Consider the following 20,803-nt stretch of genomic DNA (forward strand, 5'->3'; position numbering starts at 1 on the left):
AACTACCAATTGTTTTTAACGGATGCAATTTTTATATTGAATTGCTTCTTCGTCGTGATAAATTTCCTTGCAGTGAATTGGTATTGTTGAGAATAGATTAACTCCTCCCGAATATTATCTAACTTTGAAATAGTTCTTCTACCAGTATTTTCACTTTTCCCGGCGTGAACGTGTTAAAAGATATGGTATTGTCTTTTCTGTTTACTATTCTAAGTGCTAGTTAAGAATGTTTTCATTTCAATTATGAATAATTTGCAATATAAATAAATCATGGTGGTAATTAAAATTGAATAATTATGTAAATAAATATGAACTGAGTTTCTACCACTCCTTGCATATTTAGTCGCCCGTGGCTTCTCGTTAGATTTAAAAATTGTTTATAGTACAAAGACATCACTCCTCGTAATAATAATGAAAATAAAACGAAGCAGCTGTGCTCTAAACTATGTGTGACTTTAGTTTTGGATGGAGCTTTTAATATTGTAGTTGTAGAATCTGATGCTATAGGTGGATCTGTGATTAAGAAATTTGATGAGGCTATTATAGATTTTGATGATTGTGATATGAGGCGACGGATGTAAAGTGTATTGGTCTGTATTTTATATCTTTTTTGTAGTTTTTGAAGTTATATATCTGGCTAAAATTAACTGCATTACATTTTTGGGGTGCTTTATTGAGGAAATCTGCATTTAATTTATGAATACAGTCGGACTTCTATTTAACGAACTTCCATTTTACGCATTTTTTTCGAGGGACCAAGAACATTTTGGAAATTTCTTTGTAAAATAACTTTCAAATAGCGAAGTGAATTTTCTATTTAACGAACTTTTCATTGAGACCCGCTTTCTCTTTTTACCAAAATATTTCTTAACATTTCAAACTTTTTAACTCATTTTATGGGAGAAATTACCTTGAATTAATTTTCGAAGCCACTGCTTTATGGAATGTATTACTGTTTTCTCTATAAATTATATTAGAGATAGCAGTAAATTCCCTTTCTCTTTTTGTTTGCATTTCAAACGAAAAACTCAGTTCCAAATAACGGATTTAATCCGTAGCAATCTAACTTGAACGCATGTGGTAATGTATGTTTAAAACTACTTTTTTAATAAGTGCAACTATAATTTTATACACAAATTTAGCCTTTTTTTTAGTTGAAAATGCATATAGCATGATAGTATAACACTTTATAATGTTTTGCTCCATCCTTGTTTTCCATGCAGATTTCCTTTATGGTTAAAATTTATAAAATAAACAGTAGGTACTAGTTTACAAGATTAAAGTGCATCAATTGCTATTTTAATTATGTCTAGTGTTTATGAATTTAAAACCTGTTTTGTGTTTCTTAAGTATTTTAAAAGGTGATTTTTTATTTAAAGAATTTTCCATATAACGAACTTATTATCGGGATTTAGTGACTTCGTTAAATAGAGGTCCGACTGTATATTGTGATGGGAACGGAACCTTGAGGCAGCGTTGTGTTTATGAATTTAAAACCTGTTTTGTGTTTCTTAAGTATTTTAAAAGGTGATTTTCTATTTAACGAATATTCCATATAACGAACTTATTATCGGGATTTAGTGACTTCGTTAAATAGAGGTCCGACTGTGATGGGATCGGAACCTTGAGGCAGTGATTTGTTTATGAATTTAAAACCTGTTTTGTGTTTCTTAAGTATTTTAAAAGGTGATTTTCCATTTAACGAATTTTCCATATAACGAACTTATTATCGGGATTTAGTGACTTCGTTAAATAGAGGTCCGACTGTGATGAGATCGGAACCTTGAGGTCTGTGCATTTTTGATTAACCATCTGGCAAACGTGATTTTCCTTAGTATCTTGTTTTGGCATTTTTTGTGCTATCAGAATAAAATAACACAAGATATATGGTTTATGTTTACATTATCAAAAAAAATCCTATCTACAGAAAACAGTGATCATAAATTTAATTCCTTACCATCTCTAAAATGAGAGGATTTGACACAAAAACCAAAGAGTTAAGTACATAGTGATTACTTCACGATTTTCAAAGTGTCAAAATCAAATGAGATGCTATTAGCTTTTTGGATGTAAACCAGTTTAACACCCAGGACACGTTCCAGAAATTGAAAGCGAAAAAAAAAAAAATTAAATGAGCACGAAACTGTTTTGATATGCAAATGAAGTGCAAATGTGGAACTAATTAAGCGTGCTGACTTTTCCCCGTCAACCAATTTTCTTATTATTAGTTTTTTTTTGTTTATTGATTTTGTATTGGTTTGCCGTTTGTAAATGCTCAGAAAGTGTTTTAATAATTGGTAGGAATTGATTAATTAGATAGCGAATAAATCTAATTTGATGGTCTTATGGTCTAGTTCTGAGTGCTAAAGCAAATACAGTCTCGGGCCATATTTTTAGACGAACTATAAGATTCTATATAAAATTATAATTATCATGTGATACTATACAGCTGTACTGTATTTACTCTGATGAAACCGGTTTGCATTTGTTTGCGCTCCTGTATCAATCGGTTAACACTGTAATGCAATACGTTAAAAAATAATACAAATAGGAAGTATATAAAAAAATCTCCTGAATAAAAACCCATTGCATGTATGCTTAAATATAAAAGTATTGCCTATAAACTCGTGCAAATCATGTAACTATTAAAAAAAAAAACTACAGTGTGTCTAATCATTTCGTCTAATTATTATAATATCTAATATATATAATTCTCTAACGTGGCTCCCAAATTTTGGCTGTATTTCTTTTCCGCCGGTGGCAACGTTTGCTTTGTTTTGTTTACGTTACTATTTCTCTTACACGGCGACAAAAAAAGCCTCCCCGAATGGCAACGCTAGAAATTCGACCAATGATTGCCGCTAAAAATGTCACATGCCAAATCTAACTGAGGTGGCTCAACATATAGCGCTTTTAAAAACGGAAACTGAAATAACCAGAGAGCATCAGCTCCGGCAAAAACATACTATTAAGCTAGGCAGAAGTGAGTAGTCTTTGTCGATAGATCTCTATTTTAGTATTTTGTCGAAAGCGCTTTTTTTCACGAATATATTACGAATTTATTTGACGATTTCTGATTATATCGCGAATTTATTTGTTTTATTATTGTTATTCATTGAAAAATGAGTATCAGTCAATGAGTCTTTATTTGAATTCAAATTTATTTTAATGACTTAGTATTTACTAAAAAGATGCAATTTAAAAAAAAAAAGTTGTTATATGTATTTGAATGATTGTTTTGAATTCTTAGAATTTTGTGCATTTGCAATGAACCTAAGTTAGTAGCGAGCGTTAGCGAGCAGGGGGGCGCAGGGCACTAGTACTAATATAATACCTGATATAATAAATATTCTATATTTATATAATATATCGTCTAATTTATTCAATCATCGAATTGATATTATATATTGCTTCTTTCTAGCGAAAAAGTAGATATTGTTGGATAGTTTAAAAAAGAGGAGAGATTTACTTCTTCCTAAAACAGGTTAAAACTGAAATGGTTTTTCTACCAGCTTTTCATTATTTCCGTTTCGCTTTCACCCATGATCCAGGAGTTCCCTTGTCTTCTGTATTGGGTTCAAAATTACAACGCTACGGAGTTGAACATTGGTAGTCGTAAACTCAAAATTGGGTCGACTTTTCAAGAACGGTGATAAAATAAGATACACTAATGCGACGCAACCATTTTACCTTGGCCCGAATCGGACTCAAAATTGGCTCAATGTGAATCCTATAAGAATATGTGCACCGAAGGACCAATATTGGGATGTCTAGATTTTTTAATATTGGTCTTAGAATGGTCTATATGGGGCCTACATTGGCCAATAAAGGATCTATATTGGCTAAATAATGGATATAAAATATCGGGGGAATCTGACAATTCTATATAGGGACAATATTGGTTGTAAAGTGGCTGTAAAATATCGGGTGAATCTGAGAATTCTATATAGGACCAATATTGGTTGTAAAGTGGCTGTGAAATATCGCGTGAATCTGACAATTCTATATAGGGACAATATTGGTTGTATGGTGGCTGTGAAATATCGGGTGAATCCGACAATTCTATATAGGACCAATATTGGTTGTAAAGTGGCTGTGAAATATCGGGTGAATCTGAGAATTCTATATAGGACCAATATTGGTTGTAAAGTGACTGTGAAATATCGGGTGAATCTGACAATTCTATATAGGACCAATATTGATTGTAAAGTGACTGTGAAATATCGGGTGAATCTGACAATTCTATATAGGACCAATATTGGTTGTAAAGTGGCTGTGAAATATCGGGTGAATCTGACAATTCTATACAGGGACAATATTGGTTGTATAGTGGCTGTGAAATATCGGGTGTGAATCTGACAATTCTATATAGGACCAATATTGGTTGTAAAGTGGCTGTGAAATATCGGGTGAATCTGACAATTCTATACAGGGACAATATTGGTTGTATAGTGGCTGTGAAATATCGGGTGTGAATCTGACAATTCTATATAGGACCAATATTGGTTGTAAAGTGGCTGTGAAATATCGGGTGAATCTGACAATTCTATACAGGGACAATATTGGTTGTATAGTGGCTGTGAAATATCGGGTGTGAATCTGACAATTCTATATAGGACCAATATTGGTTGTAAAGTGGCTGTGAAATATCGGGTGAATCTGACAATTCTATACAGGGACAATATTGGTTGTATAGTGGCTGTGAAATATCGGGTGTGAATCTGACAATTCTATATAGGACCAATATTGGTTGTAAAGTGGCTGTGAAATATCGGGTGAATCTGACAATTCTATACAGGGACAATATTGGTTGTATAGTGGCTGTGAAATATCGGGTGTGAATCTGACAATTCTATATAGGACCAATATTGGTTGTAAAGTGGCTGTGAAATATCGGGTGAATCTGACAATTCTATACAGGGACAATATTGGTTGTATAGTGGCTGTGAAATATCGGGTGTGAATCTGACAATTCTATATAGGACCAATATTGGTTGTAAAGTGGCTGTGAAATATCGGGTGAATCTGACAATTCTATACAGGGACAATATTGGTTGTATAGTGGCTGTGAAATATCGGGTGTGAATCTGACAATTCTATATAGGACCAATATTGGTTGTAAAGTGGCTGTGAAATATCGGGTGAATCTGACAATTCTATACAGGGACAATATTGGTTGTATAGTGGCTGTGAAATATCGGGTGTGAATCTGACAATTCTATATAGGACCAATATTGGTTGTAAAGTGGCTGTGAAATATCGGGTGAATCTGACAATTCTATACAGGGACAATATTGGTTGTATAGTGGCTGTGAAATATCGGGTGTGAATCTGACAATTCTATATAGGACCAATATTGGTTGTAAAGTGGCTGTGAAATATCGGGTGAATCTGACAATTCTATACAGGGACAATATTGGTTGTATAGTGGCTGTGAAATATCGGGTGTGAATCTGACAATTCTATATAGGACCAATATTGGTTGTAAAGTGGCTGTGAAATATCGGGTGAATCTGACAATTCTATACAGGGACAATATTGGTTGTATAGTGGCTGTGAAATATCGGGTGTGAATCTGACAATTCTATATAGGACCAATATTGGTTGTAAAGTGGCTGTGAAATATCGGGTGAATCTGACAATTCTATACAGGGACAATATTGGTTGTATAGTGGCTGTGAAATATCGGGTGTGAATCTGACAATTCTATATAGGACCAATATTGGTTGTAAAGTGGCTGTGAAATATCGGGTGAATCTGACAATTCTATACAGGGACAATATTGGTTGTATAGTGGCTGTGAAATATCGGGTGTGAATCTGACAATTCTATATAGGACCAATATTGGTTGTAAAGTGGCTGTGAAATATCGGGTGAATCTGACAATTCTATACAGGGACAATATTGGTTGTATAGTGGCTGTGAAATATCGGGTGTGAATCTGACAATTCTATATAGGACCAATATTGGTTGTAAAGTGGCTGTGAAATATCGGGTGAATCTGACAATTCTATACAGGGACAATATTGGTTGTATAGTGGCTGTGAAATATCGGGTGTGAATCTGACAATTCTATATAGGACCAATATTGGTTGTAAAGTGGCTGTAAAATATCGGGTGAATCTGACAATTCTATACAGGGACAATATTGGTTGTATAGTGGCTGTGAAATATCGGGTGTGAATCTGACAATTCTATATAGGAGCAATATTGGTTGTATAGTGGCTGTAAAATATCGGGTGAATCTGAAAATTTTATATCGGGCCAATATGGGCAAAATAACGATCCTTTAAACCCTTGTTGAGCCAAGATTTGTGAATATTGGCCCAATGAGGACCCAGGTTATTTCGCTGCGAGGGAAATATTGATTACATGAATATTTATGATTATAAAATCAAGTGACATGTTATCGCAATCAAAAATCAAATGTTTTTTTTTTCCCTTTCGATCATTTTCATGATTGGGTTATTAGCACCTCTTTACCATAATTGCTAACCAACATCCATATAAATTAGATTCTGTATTCAACCGAGTGTGAAATGTTGTTGACACGTATCTATAGTGATGCCAATATGCTAAAAGAAATTTTGTAAAGACTACAAGATGTTAAACGGCGCCTTTATTCTTTGACGAGTGGACCACCAACGGAGTCTATATTAAAAAACATGGGCGTAACTCAAATGGAAAAAAATTCAAAAAAAGACAAGGGTGATAGAATAAATCATTCAGTAGTCAACTGATATTGTGTTGGATAATAAATCACAAAGCCAATTGAAAAACTAATTTTTTTTAATGTTTGAAATTTCAAGTTTTAAGAATTATACAGAATTGAAATATCTCAAATGGATTTTATCGACATTGTTATTCGAAGCTGTGAATATTTTTATTTTCCTGTTGAAAGCTGTAAAATATGTAAAAGGTTCATGAAATTACTTATAAAACGATATTTTTTTTTTATTAAAAATTCTTTCCAAAGGTCAGAATTACCATGAATTTTCTGAAAATTTCTCCTTTCAAAATTAAAAGTGGTATTAAACCTTATCAGACCCAAGGTACTCATTTGTGCAAGTTATCAAATACAGGGAACCTACTACCAGTAAAAATCGAAAACTGGTGACGAACTTTTCTCGAGGCTACTTAAACTTTCAAAAAACGATAACTTCCAATTTAATTTTATTGAATCATGTTCGAAGTTTCATACCACGATAAACGAAATAAAAATTAAACCAGATTGTACGTAAAAAACGACGCAATACACCATGACCTCAAAATAGCTAAATTAAATAACAAATTCTATAAAAAAGCCACCTCTTGTTCTGCAGCACATTTCAATGAAATATTCCTGTCTGAAAATTTAATTGAAGACAAGAGACCGATAGCAACATACTATTCCAGTTATAAATAAAAAATTTAGTTGCATTAAATAAAAATTAAGCAAATGTTTAGTAAATTTTCAGTAATTACTTGAAACAATGTAAATGGTGACTGATGCACGTTAAATCTGTTGAGTCGCAAAGTTCTCCATGTTCTCATAACAAATCAATACATCTGGGGGTACTGAACTGGAGATTGATCGTTTTCTGATTCAGGTCATAAATACGATCTGTGGGTGAATGAATGGGTCCGCCCTATAAACGGGTGTGACGTATGGGTGTGGCAGAAGTCAAATACTTGGCCATAGATGGCGCCACTGGAAAACAAGAACAATCGCACCCCCTCTGCCTTAACAGGCATATGTCAACAACAACAACTTGAAATAGTATATTTTTTAAAAATTTTATATCATATTTTATTCTGCCAGTTGCCAATGACTGACGCGGCCTAAAGGGTAAGTCCAGTGTCAGCAACCGCTTTGAGTTTTGGAAAAATTCTTCGGTATGAGAGAAAGCAAAAACTGTAAAAAGTTTACTTTTGCAATGATTTTTTTTTAATGATTAGAAAAGTCCTAAGAATTCGTGTAAAATTATATGATTTTCAATTTTAAATTTTCTTGGTTGGTGATTAAAAATTTCTTATTCATCAATTATCTTCGGTATAGTTTTATATTTTTTTTACTTATAAATGTAGTAAAACATTTATTATACTTACCACGTTCACGCCGGGAAAAGTGAAAATACTGGTACGGGAAAAGAGAAAATACTGGTAGAAGAACTATTTCAATATTAGATAATATTTGGGAGGAGTTAATCTATTCTCAACAACAACAATTCACTGTAAGGAAATTAATCACGGCGAAGAAGCAATTCAATATAAAAATTGCATCCGTTAAAAACAATTGGTAGTTATGGATTTTTATTATTCCCGGAAAAAAAAAACTAAAAAAAGAAATTTATTTCTACCAGTTTTTACTCTGGTGCGCTGCCAAGATGAGAAAATCTAGCGTGACCCACCGGTGGGTCACCCCGGCGTGAACGTGTTAATAAATACGTAAGAAATAATAAAATTTAAATAATAAATAAATTATGTTCATTAAATGTATGAAAAATGAGATTTATTATTTTAATAAAACTGTTACTTTCTTTAAAAAAATGGTAGTAAAGCATTACATATGCAGATGAAATTTGTTTTTGAGATAAGTAAACAACTCTTGGAGAATCGTAATATACATGCAGGACTGTTTTCTTTACCCCCCCCCCCCCCCATTTTTTTTTTTTCGAATTGTGGTGAATATTTTATATTTCAGAATTCGAAAACTGCTATAATGTCTGCTTTTATTTTATTGTTAAAATTCCATAACTGAAAGAGTTCACACATAAATTTGCATGATAACCGTTAACCACAGATATTTTAGTGAAATGAAATGATTTTGTCACCAGATTTTCTAGATTTAACCCCTTGAGGACGGGTGATTCAGAAAAGCATTCGTACAAAATCTGAATCAAGTTGTAATTTAATAAAAAACGGTAACTTAAATGTATTCGTTGCTAATTTGACAGACTTACTTTGCTTTTACTTTAATTATTGTTAGTTTAATCATACATAATCAATGTTAATTCAAAGTATATCTAAATAGTTTTATTTTGAACAAAGGAATGGTGAATTAAATAATTCAAACCATTATAACTCCGCCCACAAATAAACTGCTAAAGAAATACTTTGATTACCAGTTTTATCTTTTTACCCTGATTGATACAGTTTTATGCTGGTACCGATTTGAGACAGTCGGCGCGAAAGGGTTAAATAAAGATAATTAAACTTTTTTTAAAATTTCTATTATTACCGGTTTTCTTTAAATAAAACTTAAAATAATTAAAATGAAAATTAGAATTGTTATGCTATTGAATTTGGCATTCATGATTGTAATGCGAATGCTGATGATTATCAGCAGGTGTTTTAGAAATTCAGTGTTAGGTTACATCATATAATAATTACAAATATATTCTACTTGCCAACTTCCTCCGAAGAGTTCATTTTAACGTGGTGGCAAAATTTATAGAATCATATCATATTCTTTGAATAAATACTATTTAAAATAATTCTGACTACCGAGTCAAAATTTTAATAGCGGTAACACCCAAAATTTGATATCATAATTTTTAAATTTTTTTGTTGTTTTTCAAAAAGTATATATTATACAAAACAATAGCCCAAAAAAATTTTTTTTATTTAATTTATTTTACAAGATATTAACAATTAAATTTTAAAGCTCCTTTTAATTAAAAAATAAATATCTAAGGATAGAATGAATGGATTTTAAAAAAATTTATCTCGTTTTACACGGAAATAATTGAAGTTTTTGATAAAATAATTATAATAAAACAAATGTTTAAAAAATTAAATTTTTATTGCAAAATTAAGTTGTAAAATGAAAAACAAAAATTTTGTTAATGTCGTACAAAGTTCAAACAAAACCCATTTTAAAGTAATTCAAACCCATTTAAGTATTCTGAACAAAATAGCTTTTCAAAAAAAAAAAATGGATCGCAATTCCATAAAAAGTTATAGCTTTTTTCTCGAAACGCTGCACCGCGGCGCTCTCTGTGGTCAGCGCTGATTACCTCATGCGCTGCGTGTTTTTTCATGTTTATACTCGAATTGTAACGGTCGTTTGTTAAGGAAAACGTTGTAAACGCTGATTCACGTGATAATAATTATCAAATAAGGTGAGTTTCAAACGTTATTTAACTTTTACTAAGCCAATCAACTATCAACTTTATTAAATTTACTATCAACTTCAATAATAATTATTGTTTTTTTTAAACATAAAATTACATTTCTAAGAAATACATTAATTCTAAGAATTTGATTTGTATATTTATCACGAAATTTAATTATAAACTTACAGATAAAATCAAGAAATGGTGAACTATTGCTGCAACCCGCTGAAAAAATTAAAGCATCAAAATGTCTACAAAAATGTTAAACTTGTGACAAAAAATTGGAGTTCGGTATTTTCAAATTTAATTAATCAATTCGTATGTGATTCTTGTCGTCGGACAATTTTTCAGAAAAATATACCCGTAATAATTACTAATGAAAAAAGTAATTCTATTCGTAAATTTGTAAATAATTTAAAATATTAATTTCAAATTAGATAATTCTAACAATTAAAATGTTTTGTTAATTTTAGAAAATAACGAAAATGTGGTATCGAATTTTTCTGATGACGAGTGTGATTTTAACAATGAGAAAAACGTTTGTTTTAAGAATATTGACCGTCAAGAAAATTTTAAAAAAGTAAAGTGAATTTTGCAAGAATACCATACTTATTTAGTTGAAAATTTTGAAACTCTCAAATGTAAAATATATTCTTCTAGTTCCAAGTTAGAACGCAAAAAATTATGTAAATAAATTATGAATAACTAATTATTCATAATATTATTCGCCTAAAACTATAAATTATGTATTTACTATTTAATATAATGTTTGTTATTTTGTGGAACTTTAGTTGAGGTTTTTAAATTCCCTCCAAATTAACTGATAGAACGCAATTGAGCGATCAGCGGAGTGGAGTGGCAGAGCACGCCGCGGTGCAGCGTTTCGCGAAAAAAACTTTAACTTTTTATGGAATTGCGATCCTTTTTTTTTTTTTTTTTGAAAAGCCATTTTGTTCAGAATAAAATTTACTTTAAAATGGGTTTCGTTTGAACTTTGTACGACATTAACAACATTTTTGCTTTTCATTTTACAACTTAATTTTGCAATAAAAATTACATTTTTTAAACATTTGTTTTAATATAATTATTTTATCAAAAACTTCAATTATTTCGGCGTAAAATGAGATACATTTTCTAAAATCCATTAATTCTATCCGTAGATATTTATTTTTTAATTAAAAAGAGCTTTAAAATTTAATTGTTAATATCTTGTAAAATAAATTAAATAAAAAAAAATCGTTTTGGGCTATTGTTTTGATATATACTTTTATACTTTTGTACTTTGTATATACTTTTATACTTTTGTACTTTGTATATACTTTTATACTTTTGTACTTTGTATATACTTTTATACTTTTGTACTTTGCATATACTTTTATACTTTTCTATATACTTTAATACTTTTATACTTTTTTGTATATACTTTTATACTTTGATATATACATATACATACCTGCCAACTGTTCCGGTTTTCCCGGAAGATTGTTTTTTCATATTTAAAGTGGTAGCAAAATTCATGTAATTTCACTAAATTTTTTGAATTATATTAATAATTATAAATGAGTTTGACCACTACTACATATAAATAATTACAACAAATATATAAAAAGCATATTAGTCCTCACGATAGCGAATTTCAACCTGGTTAAAATATAAATATCTCTTTGAGTAAAACTGTTTTTCGCTAATTGTTTTACTACCACTTTGAAAATCCATTCTCGAAAAGAATGAATGTTGGCAGGTATGCATATACTTTTTAGAAAACAACAAAAAATGTAAAAATTATGATATAAAATTTTAGGTGTTACCGATATTAAAATTTTGACTCACATGTATTCTCAGGGTGTCGATAATCAGGGTGAAAAAAGATAAAACTGGCAGGCAAAATATTTTTATAGCAGTTTATTTGTGGGTGGGGTAATAATAATTTGCTTTATTTAATTCACCACTACTTAGTTCGAATTAAAAATTGTGTAGTTACACTTTTAACACACTAGGATTGGATGTGTTAGATTTAAAGTGAAAGCAAAAATAAGTTTGCCAAATTAGCTATGCCCGAACATAAACTACCGCTTTTTATTTTTTACTATCCTGATTCTGATTCCGTACGAATACATTTATGATTCGCCCATCCCGAAAAGGTTAATCGATGTTCTTTCTGATGTATCAGGGCCCGTAATAAGCATTCGCCAAGTCGCCAAATGCGATAAAATCGTAAATTAGGCAAAAAAAATTGTGTTTTGGGGAAAGATTTTTTCTACCGAAAAGAAAAATATAAAATCCCCTCAACTTGGAAGAAAGAAAAGATCAAAGGGAATTTTTCTGAACAAATCTTGTATTTTTTATTCGATAATAATAATTTCAGTTAGATATCTCACATAACCAATTAAAATTACATTAAATCCAGATAATGTAAGCAACAAAAGAGATTATATAAACATAAGACTAGCTACCATAAATTCACGTATGTTGCCAGATCACATGATATCGTGCACCAAAATTCTTCTTTGCACTTTGTGTCACTAAAGCAGATTAAGTGGTAGCAAGATGCATATAATCACTCAACTATTTTTGCCGAAAATATGTTTACTCCGTGACAATATATAAAGTAGCGTGACAGTGACATAATGTTACTTCAGGTTTATCCTTTTATTACTGCTCTAATCTAAGAAGTTATCTAAAATTAAACCCAAACTATTCCTGTTTTTCCCCCTCAAAAACGATAAAAGAACAAAAGCATTTTTCATCACTTCTCCCATTCATTGCTCATGTACTCTTCCACAAATCAAAAAAAATTCTTGATCTGAATTTGCATTATGAAATGATGAAAAATGTAGAATCTGCATTTTTCATCAAATGCAAATGAAAAATGCAGATTCTGCATTTTTCTTAATTTCTTCCATTCATTGCTCATTTACTCCTCTCCAAACTGCAAAATGACTCTTGATTCGAATTTTCACTTTATAAAATAATTCAATTTATAATAAATTTGTATTTTGATTTGAAGTTTACTATGGGAAAAAAAATCAATCATAAAAATTCTTAAGATTTGTCTTTGGCTAAGAATTTTGAAATTTGGCTAATACTTTTGATATTTGGCTGATTTGCTGTCTAATTATTTGAAGTCCTTGACGCAGGTTTTTGATATTGACATCTCTTTTTGCATCATGGTTAAGGTAATATGCAATAATCTATCTTTTACCACATCAAATTATCCTGACATAGAAAGCTATTAATACTAAGGATTTTTAAAGTTACTAGTGGGCTGTGCCCCCTGCTCGCTAACGCTCGCCAACCCCCAAAAATTGCTACGCAATCTTATATGGTTTGCTTCGCAAACCAAGCTCGCTTCGCTCGCTACTAACTTAGGTACATTGCAAATGCACAAAATTTTAAGAATTCAAAACAATCATTCAAATCCATATCACAACTTTTTTTTTTTAAAAAATTACATCTTTTTAGTAAATACTTAATATTTTATATAATTATTTTAATAAAGTCATTAAAATAAATTTGAATTCAAATAAATGTCATGTAATTTGTGGTGGTTGGTTGTGTCCAGGAGATGAATAGACGGAGCTTACATTTTAATTAGTATTTATTTTACATTTTAATTATAACGAACACAAGGGAAAACATGAAAGTTAGAGCAGTGCGTCTACAATGGCGGTTAGGCTTTTTCTTTGCGCGGAATGACAGAGACAGTTACTGATCGTAACTGTCGCGGTTACGATTAAGTTAAGTTCAGTCGCCGCACACTCCCCCGCCAGTATCAGGGTACTGATACGTAACGATCGGGGAAGGTAACTCTGCGGCCTGATCTAGTCCGTTGTGCAGGTTTGTCCGGAGAATCTTTTGGTAGACTCGGTACTTTTGAGGGAAAAGTTTGGATCGTGTTTGGTTCGGATTGAAATAGTCCAAATGCTGGTTGGAGTCGGTCAATAGAAATTGTCTGTTCTTTTTCACGTATCATGATGGTGAAATGTTTTTCACTTTTTCGTATGACTTTAAATGGTCCGTCATACGGAGGTTGTAGAGGTTTTCGAACAGAGTCCCTACGTACGAATACGTGTGAACAATTTCTAAGTTCGGGATGTATGAAAATTCGACGATTTTCATGGTGTGACGTCGGTCGAGGTCTTAAGTCTTGAAATAGACGTCTTAATTTACAGACAAATTCTTGTGGAGGATCATCATTTGTAGTGGGAATCAAGAAATCACCTGGTAAGCGTAATGTCTCACCATAAACTAGTTCAGCTGGGGTTGCTTGGATGCTTTCCTTAACTGTGGATCGCAAACCGAGGAGAACCACTGGTAGAACATCTGTCCAATCTGTTGTTGCATGGCACTTCAAAGCGGCTTTGAGTGGCCGATGAAAATTTTCTATCAGGCCATTGCTTTGCGGGTGAAAACTTGTTGTTCGGCAACGCTCAATTCCAAGCAGTTTCGTCAGGCTGTTGAACAATGATGATTCAAAATTTGTTCCTCTATCAGTCGTTATGAAGGCTGGTATGCCAAAACGGGCAATCCAGCCTGTGAAAAACGCTGATGCTATAGTCGTTGCTGACATGTCAGTGACTGGGATAACTTCTGGCCAACGTGTATAACGGTCTATGCACGTGAGACAATATTGGAATCCTCTAGATTGCGGAAGCGGTCCGATGAGATCCAAGTGTACATGATCAAATCTTTTTGAAGGTATGGGTATTGATTCAACCCGACTTCGAGTATGTTTGTTGATTTTAGATCGCTGACAGGCAAGACATTCTCGAGTCCACTTCACACAGTCTTTGTTGATGGAAGGCCACACAAATTTGGAACGGATCAGTTTTGATGTAGCTCGAGTTCCAGGGTGTGACAATTTGTGAAAAGTATTGAAAATTGTACGACGATGCGATTGTGGAATATATGGACGAGTGATTTGAGATTTTGTGTCACAAAAAAGCGTCTTGGAGGAGCCAGGAATTACAACTTCTTGTAATTCAAGTGACGAGTTTGTACTCAAAATTAATTTCAGTTCAGGATCATCACGTTGCGAATCGGCTATTTCGTCATAGTCCACTGCAGTAGGTGTACGAATTGTTTCAACTCGAGATAACATATCAGCAGATATGTTATCTGCGCCCTTAATATAACGTATGTCGGTGCTAAACTGACTGATGAAATCAAGGTGACGGTGTTGACGTGGCGAATATTTGTCCCATTTCTGTCGGAAGGCATACGTTAAAGGTTTATGATCAGTGTATATTGTGAATAAACGTGCTTCAAGCATATGTCTAAAGTGTTTAATTGACAAATATACCGCGAGCAATTCCCGATCATAAGCGCTGTAACGCGTTTCCCTAGGAGTAAGTTTTTTGGAGAAAAATCCGAGAGGTTGCAAATCGTTACCTATCAGTTGGTGTAATGCCCCACCAACGGCGAAATCTGAAGCATCGACGTGCAAGACGAGGTTAGCATCTGGGGAAGGGTGGGCAAGAAGCATTGAATTTCGAAGTAACGCCTTACAGTTATCGAAAGCTTCGGTAGCGGTTGAGGTCCAATCGATGATTTTGTTTCGAGCTGGGCTACCTCTTAACAGATCATGTAAAGGTTTTTGAATTGCTGCCGCGTTAGGTAGATGCCTACGATAAAAATTTAATAAGCCTAAAAATCGCTTAAGCTCTTTGATCGTATTTGGCTTTAGGAACCGGTCGATTACTTCGATGCGTTCAGTAAGAGGAGTGATACCTTTATCGTTTACTGAATGCCCTAGAAAAGAAATTTCAGGTACCCCAAGTATGCATTTTGATACATTTAATGTCAGACCGTAATTTCGGAGTCTTTTAAAAACTTCAGTAAGATGTTGAATATGCTCTTGTTCTGAATTGCTAAAGACTAAAATATCATCTAAGTACCAATAGCAGAAAGGTAGATCTCGAAATATTTCATCCATAAAACGTTGAAATGTCTGGGAAGCATTACAGAATCCGAAATTTAGAAAAGGAAACTCGAATAAGCCGAAAGGGGTGGCTATCGCGGTTTTAGGAATATCAGCCTCATTAACTGGAATATGATAGTATGCTCTGACGATATCTAATTTAGAAAATATTGATTTTCCATAGAGAGCATGTGCGAAATCATGTAAATATGGAATGCCATATCTATCCGGGACGGTTTTTGAATTTAAGAGTCGATAATCTCCTACTGGTCTTATATTCGAATTTTTAATAACAACGTGTAACGGAGAAGACCAGGGACTTTTTGAAGGACGGCATATACCTTTTTCATACATTGTTGAAAATTCGCGCTTAACTGCTTCGAAAACTTGCGGATGTAAGCGACGTGGCTTACAATGTACAGGCGAACCTGTTGTTTCAATGTGATGAACGGTAGAATGTTTAATAGATTTTCTTTCTTGCGAGGGGTTAGTAATATCCGAGAATTCTTGTAATAAATTTTGAAAAGGCATATTATTAGATATAGTTTTAACTGAGCACTGAGAAGAATTAGCAAAATAGCCGCTCGACTTTAAAGAAGTGTTTGAATCAATGAGACGTTTATTCTTCAGATCAACAAGTAATGCATAATGCGTTAAAAAATCAGCTCCAATTATTGGCGAGGTGACGTCAGCGAGAATGAAATCCCAGCCAAATGAACGACGGAGGTTAAATGATAATTTTAAATGTTTTGTTCCGTAAGTTTTAATGGGTGAATTATTTGCGGCATATAGCATTATGCTGCTTGGCGTATATTTATTTTTACTGTTAGAAATAGGCAGAACGCAACATGCGCTTCCCGAATCAATAAGAAAATTTAAGTTTGTATTTTTATCGTAAATGAATAATCTGTTGCCTAATTTATTAGCCACGGAATCTGCAGGCAAAATAGATGACGTGGCACTTATTCGTTTCCCGAATTAAAAGAACAAGGTTGTTTACATTTTAACGCATCTTTTCCAAAACGAAAATGATGAAAACAAAGAGAACGTTCCTCTGATTTATTTCTTGTCCTTGAGTTTGTACGGCCACGAGAATCTGATCGGCGCCGGTATTGCTGCACAGACATTTTCGCTACTTGTAAGCTGAGCTCTGATATTTGATTTTGAAGAGCAACAAATGAATTATTTTTTAGATCGGTTTCAGTTTCATTTTGTTTAATGGAATTTATTTGCTGGGTGGGGGAAGTTTCAAGTATTTTATCAGCTAGTAAAGCCAATTTGACCAACGTTTGATCAGTTAAAATTGATAAAATAGATTGCACATTGGGGGGTAAACGTTGTAGCCATATTGTTTTAAGAAAATCCTCAGTTACTGAATCGGTAGCAACTTCTCGCATTTGTCGTAGGAGAAGAGAGGGTTTTTGGTCACCTAATTGAAGTTCTGAAAGTAGTTTTCGAATGCGTTTATTTTCAGAATCCGAAAATTCGGTGATGAGACGTTCTTTTAAAGCATCATATTTATTAGTAGCAGGGGGTGAAAATAACAAGTCTGATACATGAGATAGCGTTTCTGCATCGATATGTGCAATAAGACTTGCGTATTTAGTTTCATCTTTGGTTATGTTAGATAAAGTAAATGCACTTTCAACTTGTAAAAACCAAAGTTTAATATTTGTACGCCAAAAGGGGGGTAATTTAAGTGCAATCTTATCTACGTGAGTATTTTCAGCGTTATTTGTTTGCATATTAAAATGTAATAATATATATATGTAATGAAATTAAATTAATATACAGTATGCATTCCGACAGAAATTAAGAAACAAAAATTGAAAAGCCACAGTACCGTTTTTGTGAAACTTCCGATATCCAAAGCGAAATTAGTTATTCCATTTGAAACATAATCTCCTTAATATATGAACGTCCGGCTGTCACCACTGTGGTGGTTGGTTGTGTCCAGGAGATGAATAGACGGAGCTTACATTTTAATTAGTATTTATTTTACATTTTAATTATAACGAACACAAGGGAAAACATGAAAGTTAGAGCAGTGCGTCTACAATGGCGGTTAGGCTTTTTCTTTGCGCGGAATGACAGAGACAGTTACTGATCGTAACTGTCGCGGTTACGATTAAGTTAAGTTCAGTCGCCGCAAATTCGTTAAACCTATTAGAAATGTGCTATAGTATAAAATCTTAAGATAAAATTTCTAAAACTAATATCTCTTTAAAAAGGTTAAAATTTTGGCTATAATTAAGCCTATTAAAAATTGAAATAAGTGAATTGCAATGGAAAAACATTGAATTTCGGAAGAAATCTCATTTGGTGAGAATGCTCTCTCTTGTAAAAAAATACAAAATAAACTAACCTCAAATAAAACTCCAAGGACTTCGAATCAAATAATTAATAAAACTACTATCACGTTTAATATAAAAGAAAGATTTATTATCTAAACAATAAAATTACAGCATCGCAGTTCCAAAAAACAAATCTCACACTCACTCAGAAAAACAATTTACCTTCTAATTAGTCACGATAGCAACCACAAAACTCTTCTCGTTACCATCTATAAACTGATATATAATAAATAAATTATTTAACAAAAAATACGATGCGCATAAGCACATAATATTTTACACTCTGGTTATTTCAGTTTCCGTTTTTATAAGCGCTATATGTTGAGCCATCTAATATAGATTTAGCATGTGACATTTTTAGCGGCAATCATTGGCTGATTTTCTAGCGTTGCCATTCGGGGAGTTGTAATGAGGCTTTTTTTTATCGCCGTGTAAGAGAAATATATATATATAGATACTTCTTATGCGACTTCCAACAAGATTGCGTTAAACGTTTAACGCTACATTTTTATTGGCCGGGAAATCACGTGGTAGGATCCAGTTTTCCCTCATTCATTTCCATATTGTTTTGGTTCTCACTAGCATAAAAATAATAAAAGTATTGTTTTTCTATAAATATTTTTTTAGTTTGTTTTGATACACATATAATTTAATAGGGTAGTATTTTTTATTTTCAAACTTAGTGGATAAGAATTGTAAAAAATGAGTGAAAACAATCCCACGGACAATGCGACGGATTTAAGGTCATGTCATAGTACGTCTCTTGTGAATATCAATTGATTGTTTCTCTTCTGAAATTACATTATGACGCATTCACATACATTATTAATACATTTTCCAGGGCGAGACGATGAGGCAACCACAAGCACTTCCACTGGTTCAAGAGATCCACGAGGGAAAAATGCACTATATTACCGTGATTACAGAGCACGGAAGAGAGCGGAGCAGGAAAAAGAGTTGTTGAATAGAGCTAGTGATCCTTCTACGACTGCTGATTCTTCTACATTTAACGTCGCAGGTTGCGAAGTTTAACTTCTTCCGCGCGGAGGGACTCCACGCACTATTTTTTTACTTAACGTGTTAAAGTTTTTGAAGCTAAGGTTCAGAATAACAATTAAAATTTATACGTGAGCATTGAGCTATGGAGATTTCATTGTTAGAAATGTTTCATATGACGAAAGTGTAGAAGCTTATACAAATTGACTCAGTACATAGACAGGGATGCCAACTTGCTCCGGATAGTGAATAAATATTTTCGAGTGGTAGTCTTTTAACGCAAGATTATTGATTTAGTAAATTCGATTTATAGGGTTTTCATTCACCGTTACTTTTAAATAATATAAAGGTTTGATTGATACACCACTTTGTTGCAGTTAAAGCATGACGAGCCTTTTAAAAAGTTGTCAAAATTAATCGTTAATCAGCGAAATTCAGTTCGTATTTCTCTACCGTTTTTAAAAATAATTCGTCGAATCCGGAGCACTTGCTGAGATGCCAACTTGCTTCGAACAGCAAATACAGATTTTAAGGCGGTAATTTATCAATTGTGATTCTTGGTTTAATAAATTCAATTAATGGTTTAATAAATTTAATAGATTTTTATTCACCACTATTTCTAAGTAATTCGTAGTCTTATATAATTCACCACTTTTAAAAACTTGTGTTAAGCTATACCATTTAAAAAGCAAGCAAAAATAATCAAATACTTGCAAAATTTACTTTGTAGTTATTTACCGTTTTTTTTAATTATTTTGGTGTGTCCGGAGCAGTTGGCGTCTCTGCATTTGACATCTCGGGATAGAATTAAATAGCTTTTACACAAAATTCTAATTAAAAGCATTTTAAAAACTTACCTTATATGATGATTGTTACAAATCCGTTTTTATCCAAAACTAAATCCCATCTTCGCTGCTGTTTCAAATCACATGTGCAACCATGAAGAATTAAAGCAGATCATTGAAAAATAAAATAAAATTAACGTAATTAATAATAAAAAACCCAGTAAATGTTTTCTCCTTTTGCTTGGTAATAGGTTAGAGTTGCCGAGAAAGGTAAAAGAAACACTTCGCACAATAGGCGGAGTAACCTGAATTTTAGGCAAATATAGAAGGTAAACTGACAACTTCACTTTCGCTGATATGTCTGCGGGCGAATCTGCACCCAACTGAGCTCTTGTTCTCTTTTCGTTTTCTTTTCTTTCAATCTTATTTTACTTATTTCATGATCTCGTGCCAGTGTCCATTAGATGGTTGTTCAGTTATATATTTACAGTCAGCGCTTAATGTAGCAGATAAATTAAGTTTTGTATCAAATTAGCGTTTAAGTGTGTCATCAAATGAATAAACTACGATAAAACAGGTAAATCTAAGAAATTAAACGGCAAAAATTGTTAGAAAAATTTTGGCAAATAAAAGTAATGGTTTAAAATTCGG

At 32.6% G+C, this 20,803-nt stretch overlaps 2 protein-coding genes across 2 annotated transcripts in view; both read right to left on the reverse strand.

Annotated features, from left to right (window-relative positions):
* The window catches only part of LOC107437956 (semaphorin-5A), a 322,074-nt gene extending 301,629 nt beyond the window's left edge, over positions 1–20,445 (reverse strand). Inside the window, exon 1 of the mRNA XM_071185935.2 lies at positions 20,225–20,445. The gene's annotated coding sequence lies outside the window, so the exon portion shown is untranslated. The remainder of the gene's footprint in view (positions 1–20,224) is intronic.
* Positions 16,980–17,762, reverse strand: LOC147809612 (uncharacterized). The gene has a single exon (XM_087162884.1). The coding sequence runs from the start codon at positions 17,760–17,762 to the stop codon at positions 16,980–16,982; it is 783 nt and encodes a 260-aa protein (XP_087019010.1).
* Positions 20,446–20,803: the final 358 nt, after the last annotated feature.

This window comes from Parasteatoda tepidariorum, chromosome 5, assembly GCF_982258835.1.
Source record: "Parasteatoda tepidariorum strain Cologne lab strain chromosome 5, Ptep-v5.0, whole genome shotgun sequence".
Lineage (NCBI taxonomy): Eukaryota > Metazoa > Arthropoda > Arachnida > Araneae > Theridiidae > Parasteatoda > Parasteatoda tepidariorum.

Excerpts from the sequence above, each read along its gene's own strand:
- LOC147809612 (XM_087162884.1), bottom strand. The coding sequence starts at position 17,762 with ATGCAAACAAATAACGCTGAAAATACTCACGTAGATAAGATTGCACTT.